Source organism: Heptranchias perlo, unplaced genomic scaffold (assembly GCF_035084215.1).
Source record: "Heptranchias perlo isolate sHepPer1 unplaced genomic scaffold, sHepPer1.hap1 HAP1_SCAFFOLD_1427, whole genome shotgun sequence".
In the NCBI taxonomy this organism is placed as follows: Eukaryota; Metazoa; Chordata; class Chondrichthyes; order Hexanchiformes; family Hexanchidae; genus Heptranchias; species Heptranchias perlo.
The window spans coordinates 25,001-38,708 of NW_027138675.1; the positions used below are offsets into that span (position 1 = coordinate 25,001).

General features: G+C 56.9%; 1 protein-coding gene across 1 annotated transcript in view; it reads left to right on the forward strand.

Moving 5' to 3' along the window:
• LOC137308887 (uncharacterized) overlaps nt 1–13,158 on the forward strand; it is a 37,336-nt gene extending 24,178 nt beyond the window's left edge. The window contains exon 5 of the mRNA XM_067977322.1: nt 13,066–13,158. Coding sequence (XP_067833423.1) covers nt 13,066–13,157 — 92 coding nt within the window. The 3' untranslated portion in view covers nt 13,158. The remainder of the gene's footprint in view (nt 1–13,065) is intronic.
• The last annotated feature ends 550 nt before the right edge of the window (nt 13,159–13,708 follow it).

Sequence of the window (13,708 nt, forward strand, 5' to 3'; positions counted from 1 at the left end):
GGATATGGGGAGAAGGTGGGATTGAGGGATATGGGGAGAAGGCGAGATTGAGGGATATGGGGAGAAGGCGGGATTGAGGGATATGGGGAGAAGGCGGGATTGAGGGATATGGGGAGAAGGTGGGATTGAGGGATATGGGGAGAAGGCGGGATTGAGGGACATGGGGAGAAGGCGGGATTGAGGGATACGGGGAGAAGGCGGGATTGAGGGATACGGGGAGAAGGCGGGATTGAGGGATATGGGGAGAAGGTGGGATTGAGGGATACGGGGAGAAGGCGGGATTGAGGGATATGGGGAGAAGGTGGGATTGAGGGATACGGGGAGAAGGTGGGATTGAGGGATATGGGGAGAAGGCGGGATTGAGGGATATGGGGAGAAGGCGGGATTGAGGGATATGGGGAGAAGGAGGGATTGAGGGATATGGGGAGAAGGCGGGATTGAGGGATAGGGGGAGAAGGCGGGATTGAGGGATACGGGGAGAACGCGGGATTGAGGGATACGGGGAGAAGGCGGGATTGAGGGATATGGGGAGAAGGTGGGATTGAGGGATATGGGGAGAAGGCGGGATTGAGGGATATGGGGAGAAGGCGGGATTGAGGGATATGGGGAGAAGGCGGGATTGAGGGATATGGGGAGAAGGCGGGATTGAGGGATACGGGGAGAAGGCGGGATTGAGGGATACGGGGAGAAGGCGGGATTGAGGGATATGGGGAGAAGGCGGGATTGAGGGATACGGGGAGAAGGTGGGTTTGGGGATATGGGGAGACCGTGGGGTTGGGGATATGGGGTGACGGTGGGGTTGGGGATATGGGGGGACGGTGGGGTTGGGGATATGGGGAGAGTGTGGGTTGGGGTCATAGGGAGACGGTGAGGTTGGGAGATAAGGGGAGACGGTGGGATGGAGGATATGGGGAGAGGGTGGGGTTGGGGGTTATGGGGAGACGGTGGGATGGAGGATATGGGGAGAGGGTGGGTTTGGGTGATATGGGGAGACGGTGGGTTGGGGTTGTGGGGAGATGGTGGGGTTGGGGAATATGGGGAGATGGTGCGGATGGAGTATATGGGGAGACAGTGGAGTTGGGGGATATGGGGAGAAGGTGGGGTTGGGGAATATGGGGAGAAGGTGGGGTTGGCGGATATGGGGAGACGGTGGGGTTGGAGGGTATGGGGAGACGGTGGGGTTGGGGGATATGGGGCAAGGGTGTGGTTGGGGGATATGTGGAGACGATGAGGTTGGGGGATATGGGGAGATGGTGGGGTTGGGGGATATGGGGAGGAGGTGGGGTTGGAGGATAAGGGGAGACGGTGGGGTTGGAGGATATGGGGAGACGGTGGGGTTGGAGGGTATGGGGAGACGGTGGGGTTGGAGGATATGGGGAGACGGTGGGGTTGGAGGATATGGGGAGATGGTGGGGTTGGAGGATATGGGGAGACGGTGGGGTTGGAGGATAAGGGGAGACGGTGGGGTTGGAGGATAAGGGGAGACGGTGGGGTTGGAGGATATGGGGAGACGGTGGGGTTGGAGGATATGGGGAGACGGTGGGGTTGGAGGATAAGGGGAGACGGTGGGGTTGGAGGATATGGGGAGACGGTGGGGTTGGAGGGTATGGGGAGACGGTGGGGTTGGAGGATATGGGGAGACGGTGGGGTTGGAGGATATGGGGAGACGGTGGGGTTGGAGGGTATGGGGAGACGGTGGGGTTGGGGGATATGGGGCAAGGGTGTGGTTGGGGGATATGTGGAGACGATGAGGTTGGGGGATATGGGGAGACGGTGGGGTTGGAGGATAAGGGGAGACGGTGGGGTTGGAGGGTATGGGGAGACGGTGGGGTTGGAGGATAAGGGGAGACGGTGGGGTTGGGGGATATGGGGAGGAGGTGGGGTTGGAGGATAAGGGGAGACGGTGGGGTTGGAGGATAAGGGGAGACGGTGGGGTTGGAGGGTATGGGGAGACGGTGGGGTTGGGGGATATGGGGAGGATGTGGGGTTGGAGGATAAGGGGAGACGGTGGGGTTGGAGGATATGGGGAGACGGTGGGGTTGGAGGATAAGGGGAGACGGTGGGGTTGGAGGGTATGGGGAGACGGTGGGGTTGGAGGATAAGGGGAGACGGTGGGGTTGGAGGATATGGGGAGACGGTGGCGTTTGGGGATATGGGGAGACGGTGGCGTTTGGGGATATGGGGAGACGGTGGGGTTGGAGGATATGGGGAGATGGTGGGGTTGGAGGATATGGGGAGACGGTGGGGTTGGAGGATATGGGGAGACGGTGGGGTTGGAGGATATGGGGAGACGGTGGGGTTGGAGGATATGGGGAGACGGTGGCGTTTGGGGATATGGGGAGACGGTGGCGTTTGGGGATATGGGGAGACGGTGGCGTTTGGGGATATGGGGAGACAGTTGGGGTTGGGGGATATGGGGAGACGGTGGGGGTGGGGAATATGGGGAGACGGTGGGGTTGGAGGATATGGGGAGACGGTGGGGTTGGAGGATATGGGGAGACGGTGGGGTTGGAGGATATGGGGAGATGGTGGGGTTGGAGGATATGGGGAGACGGTGGGGTTGGAGGATATGGGGAGACGGTGGGGTTGGAGGATATGGGGAGACGGTGGGGTTGGGGGATATGGGGAGACGGTGGGGTTGGACATATGGGGAGGTGGAGATTGGGGACATGGTGAGACAGTGGGGTTGGGGTCTATGGGGAGACGGTGGGGTTGGAGAATATGGGGAGACGGTGGGGTTGGACATATGGGGAGGTGGAGATTGGGGACATGGTGAGACAGTGGGGTTGGAGGATATGGGGAGACGGTGGGATTGGAGGATATGGGGAGACGATGGTGTTGGAGGATATGGGGAGACGGTGGGGTTGGGGGTATGGGGGGTTGGGAGTTTGGAGGATATGGGGAGACGGTGAAGGGACATCGTTGTGCCTCCACCAACAACGTCCCAGTGTGGGTGCCAATGATGTCCACGTACTTGCCCGGAGTGCGAGTATTGGGACTGGGAATGTTCTCTCATTGGTTTTCTGGTGTAGTTCCAGACTGCTGCCACCAGACGGTGATGTTACTCCACATCCCTCCGCAATATCAGAGACCAAAATTTCAGTCCAGTTCCTGCAGAACAGAGATTGGAGGCTGAGAAATCATTTCCCCGACTTGATCAGACAGTCTACGGGACATCAACTGTTAGGGCACACCAGATATATGGAGATCTCCCTCAATCACACAATCCCAATGGACCCGACCCCTTCCCATTCACTCCCACTGTACACAATCCCAATGGACCCGACCCCTTCCCATTCACTCCCACTGTACACAATCCCAATGGACCCGACCCCTTCCCATTCACTCCCACTGTACACAATCCCAATGGACCCGACCCCTTCCCGTTCACTCCCACTGTGCACAATCCCAATGGACCCGACCCCTTCCCATTCACCCCCACTGTACACAATCCCAATGGACCCGACCCCTTCCCATTCACTCCCACTGTACACAATCCCAATGGACCCGACCCCTTCCCATTCACTCCCACTGTACACAATCCCAATGGACCCGACCCCTTCCCATTCACTCCCACTGTACACAATCCCAATGGACCCGACCCCTTCCCGTTCACTCCCACTGTACACAATCCCAATGGACCCGACCCCTTCCCATTCACCCCCACTGTACACAATCCCAATGGACCCGACCCCTTCCCGTTCACTCCCACTGTACACAATCCCAATGGACCCGACCCCTTCCCATTCACTCCCACTGTGCACAATCCCAATGGACCCGACCCCTTCCCATTCACTCCCACTGTACACAATCCCAATGGACCCGACCCCTTCCCGTTCACTCCCACTGTACACAATCCCAATGGACCCGACCCCTTCCCGTTCACTCCCACTGGACACAATCCCAATGGACCCGACCCCTTCCCATTCACTCCCACTGTACACAATCCCAATGGACCCGACCCCTTCCCGTTCACTCCCACTGTACACAATCCCAATGGACCCGACCCCTTCCCGTTCACTCCCACTGGACACAATCCCAATGGACCCGACCCCTTCCCATTCACTCCCACTGTACACAATCCCAATGGACCCGACCCCTTCCCATTCACTCCCACTGCACACAATCCCAATGGACCCGACCCTTTCCCTTCACTCCCACTGCACACAATCCCAATGGACCCGACCCCTTCCCGTTCACTCCCACTGGACACAATCCCAATGGAGCCGACCCCTTCCCATTCACTCCCACTGTACACAATCCCAATGGAGCCGACCCCTTCCCATTCACTCCCACTGTACACAATCCCAATAGACCCGACCCCTTCCCATTCACTCCCACTGTACACAATCCCAATGGACCCGACCCCTTCCCATTCACTCCCACTGTACACAATCCCAATGGACCCGACCCCTTCCCATTCACTCCCACTGTACACAATCCCAATGGACCCGACCCCTTCCCATTCACTCCCACTGCACACAATCCCAATGGACCCGACCCCTTCCCATTCACTCCCACTGTACACAATCCCAATGGACCCGACCCCTTCCCGTTCACTCCCACTGGACACAATCCCAATGGACCCGACCCCTTCCCATTCACTCCCACTGTACACAATCCCAATGGACCCGACCCCTTCCCATTCACTCCCACTGTACACAATCCCAATGGACCCGACCCCTTCCCATTCACTCCCACTGTACACAATCCCAATGGACCCGACCCCTTCCCATTCACTCCCACTGTACACAATCCCAATGGACCCGACCCCTTCCCATTCACTCCCACTGTACACAATCCCAATGGACCCGACCCCTTCCCATTCACTCCCACTGTACACAATCCCAATGGACCCGACCCCTTCCCATTCACTCCCACTGTACACAATCCCAATGGACCCGACCCCTTCCCGTTCACTCCCACTGTACACAATCCCAATGGACCCGACCCCTTCCCGTTCACTCCCACTGTACACAATCCCAATGGACTCGACCCCTTCCCCTTCACTCCCACTGTACACAATCCCAATGGACCCGACCCCTTCCCGTTCACTCCCACTGTACACAATCCCAATGGACCCGACCCCTTCCCCTTCACTCCCACTGTACACAATCCCAATGGACCCGACCCCTTCCCATTCACTCCCACTGTACACAATCCCAATGGACCCGACCCCTTCCCGTTCACTCCCACTGTACACAATCCCAATGGACCCGACCCCTTCCCATTCACTCCCACTGTACACAATCCCAATGGACCCGACCCCTTCCCCTTCACTCCCACTGGACACAATCCTAATGGACCAGACCCCTTCCCGTTCACTCCCACTGTGCACAATCCCAATGGACCCGAGCCCTTCCCGTTCACTCCCAATGTACACAACCCCAATGGACCCGACCCCTTCCCATTCACTCCCACTGTACACAATCCCAATGGACCCGACCCCTTCCCGTTCACTCCCACTGTACACAATCCCAATGGACCCGACCCCTTCACGTTCACTCCCACTGTACACAATCCCAATGGACCCGACCCCTTCCCATTCACTCCCACTGCACACAATCCCAATGGACCCGACCCCTTCCCATTCACTCCCACTGTACACAATCCCAATGGACCCGACCCCTTCCCATTCACTCCCACTGTACACAATCCCAATGGTCCCGACCCCTTCCCCTTCACTCCCACTGCACACAATCCCAATGGACCCGACCCCTTCCCACTCACTCCCACTGTACACAATCCCAATGGACCCGACCCCTTCCCATTCACTCCCACTGTACACAATCCCAATGGACCCGACCCCTTCCCATTCACTCCATTTGTACACAATCCCAATGGACCAGACCCCTTCCCATTCACTCCCACTGGACACAATCCCAATGGAGCCGACCCCTTCCCGTTCACTCCCACTGTACACAATCCCAATGGACCCAACCCCTTCCCGTTCACTCCCACTGGACACAATCCCAATGGACTCGAACCCTTCCCATTCACTCCCACTGTACACAATCCCAATGGACCCGACCCCTTCCCATTCACTCCCACTGTACAGAATCCCAATGGACTCGACCCCTTCCCATTCACTCCCACTGTACACAATCCCAATGGACCCGACCCCTTCCCATTCACTCCCACTGTACAGAATCCCAATGGACTCGACCCCTTCCCATTCACTCCCACTGTACACAATCCCAATGGACCCGACCCCTTCCCATTCACTCCCACTGTGCACAATCCCAATGGACCCGACCCCTTCCCATTCACTCCCATTGTACACAATCCCAATGGACCCGACCCCTTCCCATTCACTCCCACTGTACACAATCCCAATGGACCCGACCCCTTCCCATTCACTCCCACTGTACACAATCCCAATGGACCCGACCCCTTCCCGTTCACTCCCACTGTACACAATCCCAATGGACCCGACCCCTTCCCATTCACTCCCACTGTACACAATCCCAATGGACCCAACCCCTTCCCATTCACTCCCACTGTACACAATCCCAATGGACCCGACCCCTTCCCATTCACTCCCACTGTACACAATCCCAATGGACCCAACCCCTTCCCATTCACTCCCACTGTACACAATCCCAATCGACCCGACCCCTTCCCATTCACTCCCACTGTACACAATCCCAATTGACCCGACCCCTTCCCATTCACTCCCACTGTACACAATCCCAATGGACCCGACCCCTTCCCGTTCACTCCCACTGTACACAATCCCAATGGACCCGACCCCTTCCCATTCACTCCCACTGTACACAATCCCAATGGACCCGACCCCTTCCCCTTCACTCCCACTGCACACAATCCCAATGGACCCGACCCCTTCCCACTCACTCCCACTGTACACACTCCCAATGGACCCGACCCCTTCCCATTCACTCCCACTGTACACAATCCCAATGGACCCGACCCCTTCCCATTCACTCCCACTGTACACAATCCCAATGGACCCGACCCCTTCCCATTCACTCCCACTGGACACAATCCCAATGGACCCGACCCCTTCCCATTCACTCCCACTGTACACAATCCCAATGGACCCGACCCCTTCCCATTCACTCCCACTGGACACAATCCCAATGGACCCGACCCCTTCCCATTCACTCCCACTGTACACAATCCCAATGGACCCGACCCCTTCCCATTCACTCCCACTGTACACAATCCCAATGGACCCGACCCCTTCCCATTCACTCCCACTGTACATAATCCCAATGGACCCGACCCCTTCCCATTCACTCCCACTGTACACAATCCCAATGGTCCCGACCCCTTCCCATTCACTCCCACTGTACACAATCCCAATGGACCCGACCCCTTCCCCTTCACTCCCACTGTACACAATCCCAATGGACACAATCCATTCCCATTCACTCCCACTGTACACAATCCCAATGGACCCGACCCCTTCCCATTCACTCCCACTGTACACAATCCCAATGGACCCGACCCCTTCCCATTCACCCCCACTGTACACAATCCCAATGGACGCGACCCCTTCCCATTCACTCCCACTGTACACAATCCCAATGGACCCGACCCCTTCCCATTCACTCCCACTGGACACAATCCCAATGGACCCGACCCCTTCCCATTCACTCCCACTGTACACAATCCCAATGGACCCGACCCCTTCCCATTCACTCCCATTGTACACAATCCCAATGGACCCGACCCCTTCCCATTCACTCCCATTGTACACAATCCCAATGGACCCGACCCCTTCCCATTCACTCCCACTGTACACAATCCCAATGGACCCGACCCCTTCCCGTTCACTCCCACTGTACACAATCCCAATGGACCCGACCCCTTCCCATTCACTCCCACTGTACACAATCCCAATGGACCCGACCCCTTCCCCTTCACTCCCACTGGACACAATCCTAATGGACCCGACCCCTTCCCGTTCACTCCCACTGTACACAATCCCAATGGACCCGACCCCTTCCCATTCACTCCCACTGTACACAATCCCAATGGTCCCGACCCCTTCCCCTTCACTCCCACTGCACACAATCCCAATGGACCCGACCCCTTCCCACTCACTCCCACTGTACACAATCCCAATGGACCCGACCCCTTCCCATTCACTCCATTTGTACACAATCCCAATGGACCAGACCCCTTCCCATTCACTCCCACTGGACACAATCCCAATGGAGCCGACCCCTTCCCGTTCACTCCCACTGTACACAATCCCAATGGACCCAACCCCTTCCCGTTCACTCCCACTGGACACAATCCCAATGGACTCGAACCCTTCCCATTCACTCCCACTGTACACAATCCCAATGGACCCGACCCCTTCCCATTCACTCCCACTGTACAGAATCCCAATGGACTCGACCCCTTCCCATTCACTCCCACTGTACACAATCCCAATGGACCCGACCCCTTCCCATTCACTCCCACTGTACAGAATCCCAATGGACTCGACCCCTTCCCATTCACTCCCACTGTACACAATCCCAATGGACCCGACCCCTTCCCATTCACTCCCACTGTGCACAATCCCAATGGACCCGACCCCTTCCCATTCACTCCCATTGTACACAATCCCAATGGACCCGACCCCTTCCCATTCACTCCCACTGTACACAATCCCAATGGACCCGACCCCTTCCCATTCACTCCCACTGTACACAATCCCAATGGACCCGACCCCTTCCCGTTCACTCCCACTGTACACAATCCCAATGGACCCGACCCCTTCCCATTCACTCCCACTGTACACAATCCCAATGGACCCAACCCCTTCCCATTCACTCCCACTGTACACAATCCCAATGGACCCGACCCCTTCCCATTCACTCCCACTGCACACAATCCCAATGGACCCGACCCCTTCCCATTCACTCCCACTGTACACAATCCCAATGGACCCGACCCCTTCCCATTCACTCCCACTGTACACAATCCCAATTGACCCGACCCCTTCCCATTCACTCCCACTGTACACAATCCCAATGGACCCGACCCCTTCCCGTTCACTCCCACTGTACACAATCCCAATGGACCCGACCCCTTCCCATTCACTCCCACTGTACACAATCCCAATGGACCCGACCCCTTCCCATTCACTCCCACTGTACACAATCCCAATGGACCCGACCCCTTCCCGTTCACTCCCACTGTACACAATCCCAATGGACCCAACCCCTTCCCGTTCACTCCCACTGTACACAATCCCAATGGACCCGACCCCTTCCCATTCACTCCCACTGTACACAATCCCAATGGACCCGACCCCTTCCCATTCACCCCCACTGTACACAATCCCAATGGACCCGACCCCTTCCCATTCACTCCCACTGTACTCAATCCCAATGGACCCAACCCCTTCCCATTCACTCCCACTGTGCACAATCCCAATGGACCCGACCCCTTCCCATTCACTCCCACTGTGCACAATCCCAATGGACCCGACCCCTTCCCGTTCACTCCCACTGTACACAATCCCAATGGACTCGACCCCTTCCCATTCACTCCCACTGTACACAATCCCAATGGACCCGACCCCTTCCCATTCACTCCCACTGTACTCAATCCCAATGGACCCAACCCCTTCCCATTCACTCCCACTGTGCACAATCCCAATGGACCCGACCCCTTCCCATTCACTCCCACTGTGCACAATCCCAATGGACCCGACCCCTTCCCGTTCACTCCCACTGTACACAATCCCAATGGACTCGACCCCTTCCCATTCACTCCCACTGGACACAATCCCAATGGACCCGACCCCTTCCCATTCACTCCCATTGTACACAATCCCAATGGTCCCGACCCCTTCCCATTCACTCCCACTGCACACAATCCCAATGGACCCGACCCCTTCCCATTCACTCCCACTGTACACAATTCCAATGGACCCGACCCCTTCCCATTCACTCCCACTGTACATAATCCCAATGGACCCGACCCCTTCCCATTCACTCCCACTGTACACAATCCCAATGGTCCCGACCCCTTCCCATTCACTCCCACTGTACATAATCCCAATGGACCCGACCCCTTCCCATTCACTCCCACTGTACACAATCCCAATGGTCCCGACCCCTTCCCATTCACTCCCACTGTACACAATCCCAATGGACCCGACCCCTTCCCCTTCACTCCCACTGTACACAATCCCAATGGACCCGACCCCTTCCCGTTCACTCCCACTGTACACAATCCCAATGGACCCGACCCCTTCCCATTCACTCCCACTGTACACAATCCCAATGGACCCGACCCCTTCCCATTCACTCCCACTGTACATAATCCCAATGGACCCGACCCCTTCCCATTCACTCCCACTGTACACAATCCCAATGGTCCCGACCCCTTCCCATTCACTCCCACTGTACACAATCCCAATGGACCCGACCCCTTCCCCTTCACTCCCACTGTACACAATCCCAATGGACACAATCCATTCCCATTCACTCCCACTGTACACAATCCCAATGGACCCGACCCCTTCCCATTCACTCCCACTGTACATAATCCCAATGGACCCGACCCCTTCCCATTCACTCCCACTGTACACAATCCCAATGGACCCGACCCCTTCCCATTCACTCCCACTGTACACAATCCCAATGGACCCGACCCCTTCCCATTCACTCCCACTGGACACAATCCCAATGGACCCGACCCCTTCCCATTCACTCCCACTGTACACAATCCCAATGGACCCGACCCCTTCCCATTCACTCCCACTGTACACAATCCCAATGGACCCGACCCCTTCCCATTCACCCCCACTGTACACAATCCCAATGGACGCGACCCCTTCCCATTCACTCCCACTGTACACAATCCCAATGGACCCGACCCCTTCCCATTCATTCCCACTGTACACAATCCCAATGCACCCGACCCCTTCCCATTCACTCCCACTGTACACAATCCCAGTGGACCCGACCCCTTCCCATTCACTCCCACTGTCCACAATCCCAATGGACCCGACCCCTTCCCATTCACTCCCACTGTCCACAATCCCAATGGACCCGACCCCTTCCCATTCACTCCCACTGTACACAATCCCAATGGACCCGACCCCTTCCCATTCACTCCCACTGTACACAATCCCAATGGACCCGACCCCTTCCCATTCACTCCCACTGTACACAATCCCAATGGACCCGACCCCTTCCCATTCACTCCCACTGTACACAATCCCAATGGACCCGACCCCTTCCCATTCACTCCCACTGTACACAATCCCAATGGACCCGACCCCTTCCCATTCACTCCCACTGTACACAATCCCAATGGACCCGACCCCTTCCCATTCACTCCCACTGTACACAATCCCAATGGACCCGACCCCTTCCCATTCACTCCCACTGTACACAATCCCAATGGACCCGACCCCTTCCCATTCATTCCCACTGTACACAATCCCAATGCACCCGACCCCTTCCCATTCACTCCCACTGTACACAATCCCAGTGGACCCGACCCCTTCCCATTCACTCCCACTGTCCACAATCCCAATGGACCCGACCCCTTCCCATTCACTCCCACTGTACACAATCCCAATGGACCCGACCCCTTCCCATTCACTCCCACTGTACACAATCCCAATGGACCCGACCCCTTCCCATTCACTCCCACTGTCCACAATCCCAATGGACCCGACCCCTTCCCATTCACTCCCACTGTACACAATCCCAATGGACCCGACCCCTTCCCATTCACTCCCACTGTACACAATCCCAATGGACCCGACCCCTTCCCATTCACTCCCACTGCACACAATCCCAATGGACCCGACCCCTTCCCATTCACTCCCACTGTACACAATCCCAATGGACCCGACCCCTTCCCATTCACTGCCATTGCACACAATCCCAATGGACCCGACCCCTTCCCATTCACTCCCACTGTACACAATCCCAATGGACCCGACCCCTTCCCATTCACTCCCACTGTACACAATCCTAATGGACCCGACCCCTTCCCATTCACTCCCACTGTACACAATCCCAATGGACCCGACCCCTTCCCATTCACTCCCACTGTACACAATCCCAATGGACCCGACCCTTTCCCATTCACTCCCACTGTACACAATCCCAATGGACCCAGCCCCTTCCCATTCACTCCCACTGTACTCAATCCCAATGGACCCGACCCCTTCCCATGCACTCCCACTGTACACAATCCCAATGGACCCGACCCCTTCCCATTCACTCCCACTGTACACAATCCCAATGGACCCAGCCCCTTCCCATTCACTCCCACTGTACTCAATCCCAATGGACCCGACCCCTTCCCATTCACTCCCACTGGACACAATCCCAATGGACCCGACCCCTTCCCATTCACTCCCACTTTACACAATCCCAATGGACCCGTCCCCTTCCCATTCACTCCCACTGTACACAATCCCAATGGACCCGACCCCTTCCCATTCACTCCCACTGTACACAATCCCAATGGACCCGACCCCTTCCCGTTCACTCCCACTCTACACAATCCCAATGGACCCGACCCCTTCCCATTCACTCCCACTGCACACAATCCCAATGGACCCGACCCCTTCCCATTCACTCCCACTCTACACAATCCCAATGGACCCGACCCCTTACCATTCACTCCCACTGTACACAATCCCAATGGACCCGACCCCTTCCCATTCACTCCCACTGTACACAATCCCAATGGACCCGACCCCTTCCCATTCACTCCCACTCTACACAATCCCAATGGCCCCGACCCCTTCCCACCCCCTGGTACGTTGATTGGTGAGTTTGGGGGTGTGCGGGGTACATTTGGAGGTAGTGGACGAGAGTACGGCCAAAGCCCCAATCGGCCACAGGGGGTCCTTTGATGCTCGTCTGAGCCCCAATTGTTCTCCAGCATCTCTCCCTTCCTCCAACGAAACAGCCCCCAGACCCTGACCAGAGATCGCCCCTGGTGAGATGCTCTGGGCGCTGTTTGTTTGTGGTGGGACCTACTTGACGGGGAACGGTCCATCCAGGGCTGTGACGGACCGATGGACAGAGACCTGGGCCTCCGGGATAACACGGTGTTTCTTGATGTCAGAATCGGTGGAGGTGTTGACCTCAGAACGGGACGATTTGAAGGAGGAAGTGAAGAATTTGAAACAGAAAATGAAGGTAGGAACTGGGACTTGACCTCCTTCTCTGGGGTGGGACAGGACTCTCCCTGGGGTGCAGTCTCTCTCTCTCTCCCTCACCCCCTAAATTTATTGACTCTCCCTTGGGCGACAGCCCCTCTCTCCCTCACCCCCCCTGAATTTGCTAACTCTTCCTGGGGGAACAGACCCTCTCTCTCTCTCTCTCTCTCCCCCCCGGAATATCTCTGGGGGAAGGACGGGAAGTCCATCTTTCCCCTTCTTAACCGCTGGGCACGTCTCCCTCCCCCAGAGCCTCCATCGCGTGTCGAAGGCTGAATCCCACCCCCCACCACCACCACTCCCCAAGACCAGGCCCCGTTGCCATGGGCGACCGCGCTCTCGGCCAGACGTCACTCCCACCCCCGCCGGGGACCTGGTCACTCCCCTCGCCAACTCCCTTCCCGTGGGACCCTGCCTTTGGCGGCAACCTCAGATTGCAGTCAGTAAATATTTACCATTCAGGCTCGTTTCTCAATGGGGATTCCAGGCAGCCCTTGAATTCGGAGCGTCTGTTTAAATTGTGACCTCCCGTTGACCTAAAGCCCCCCA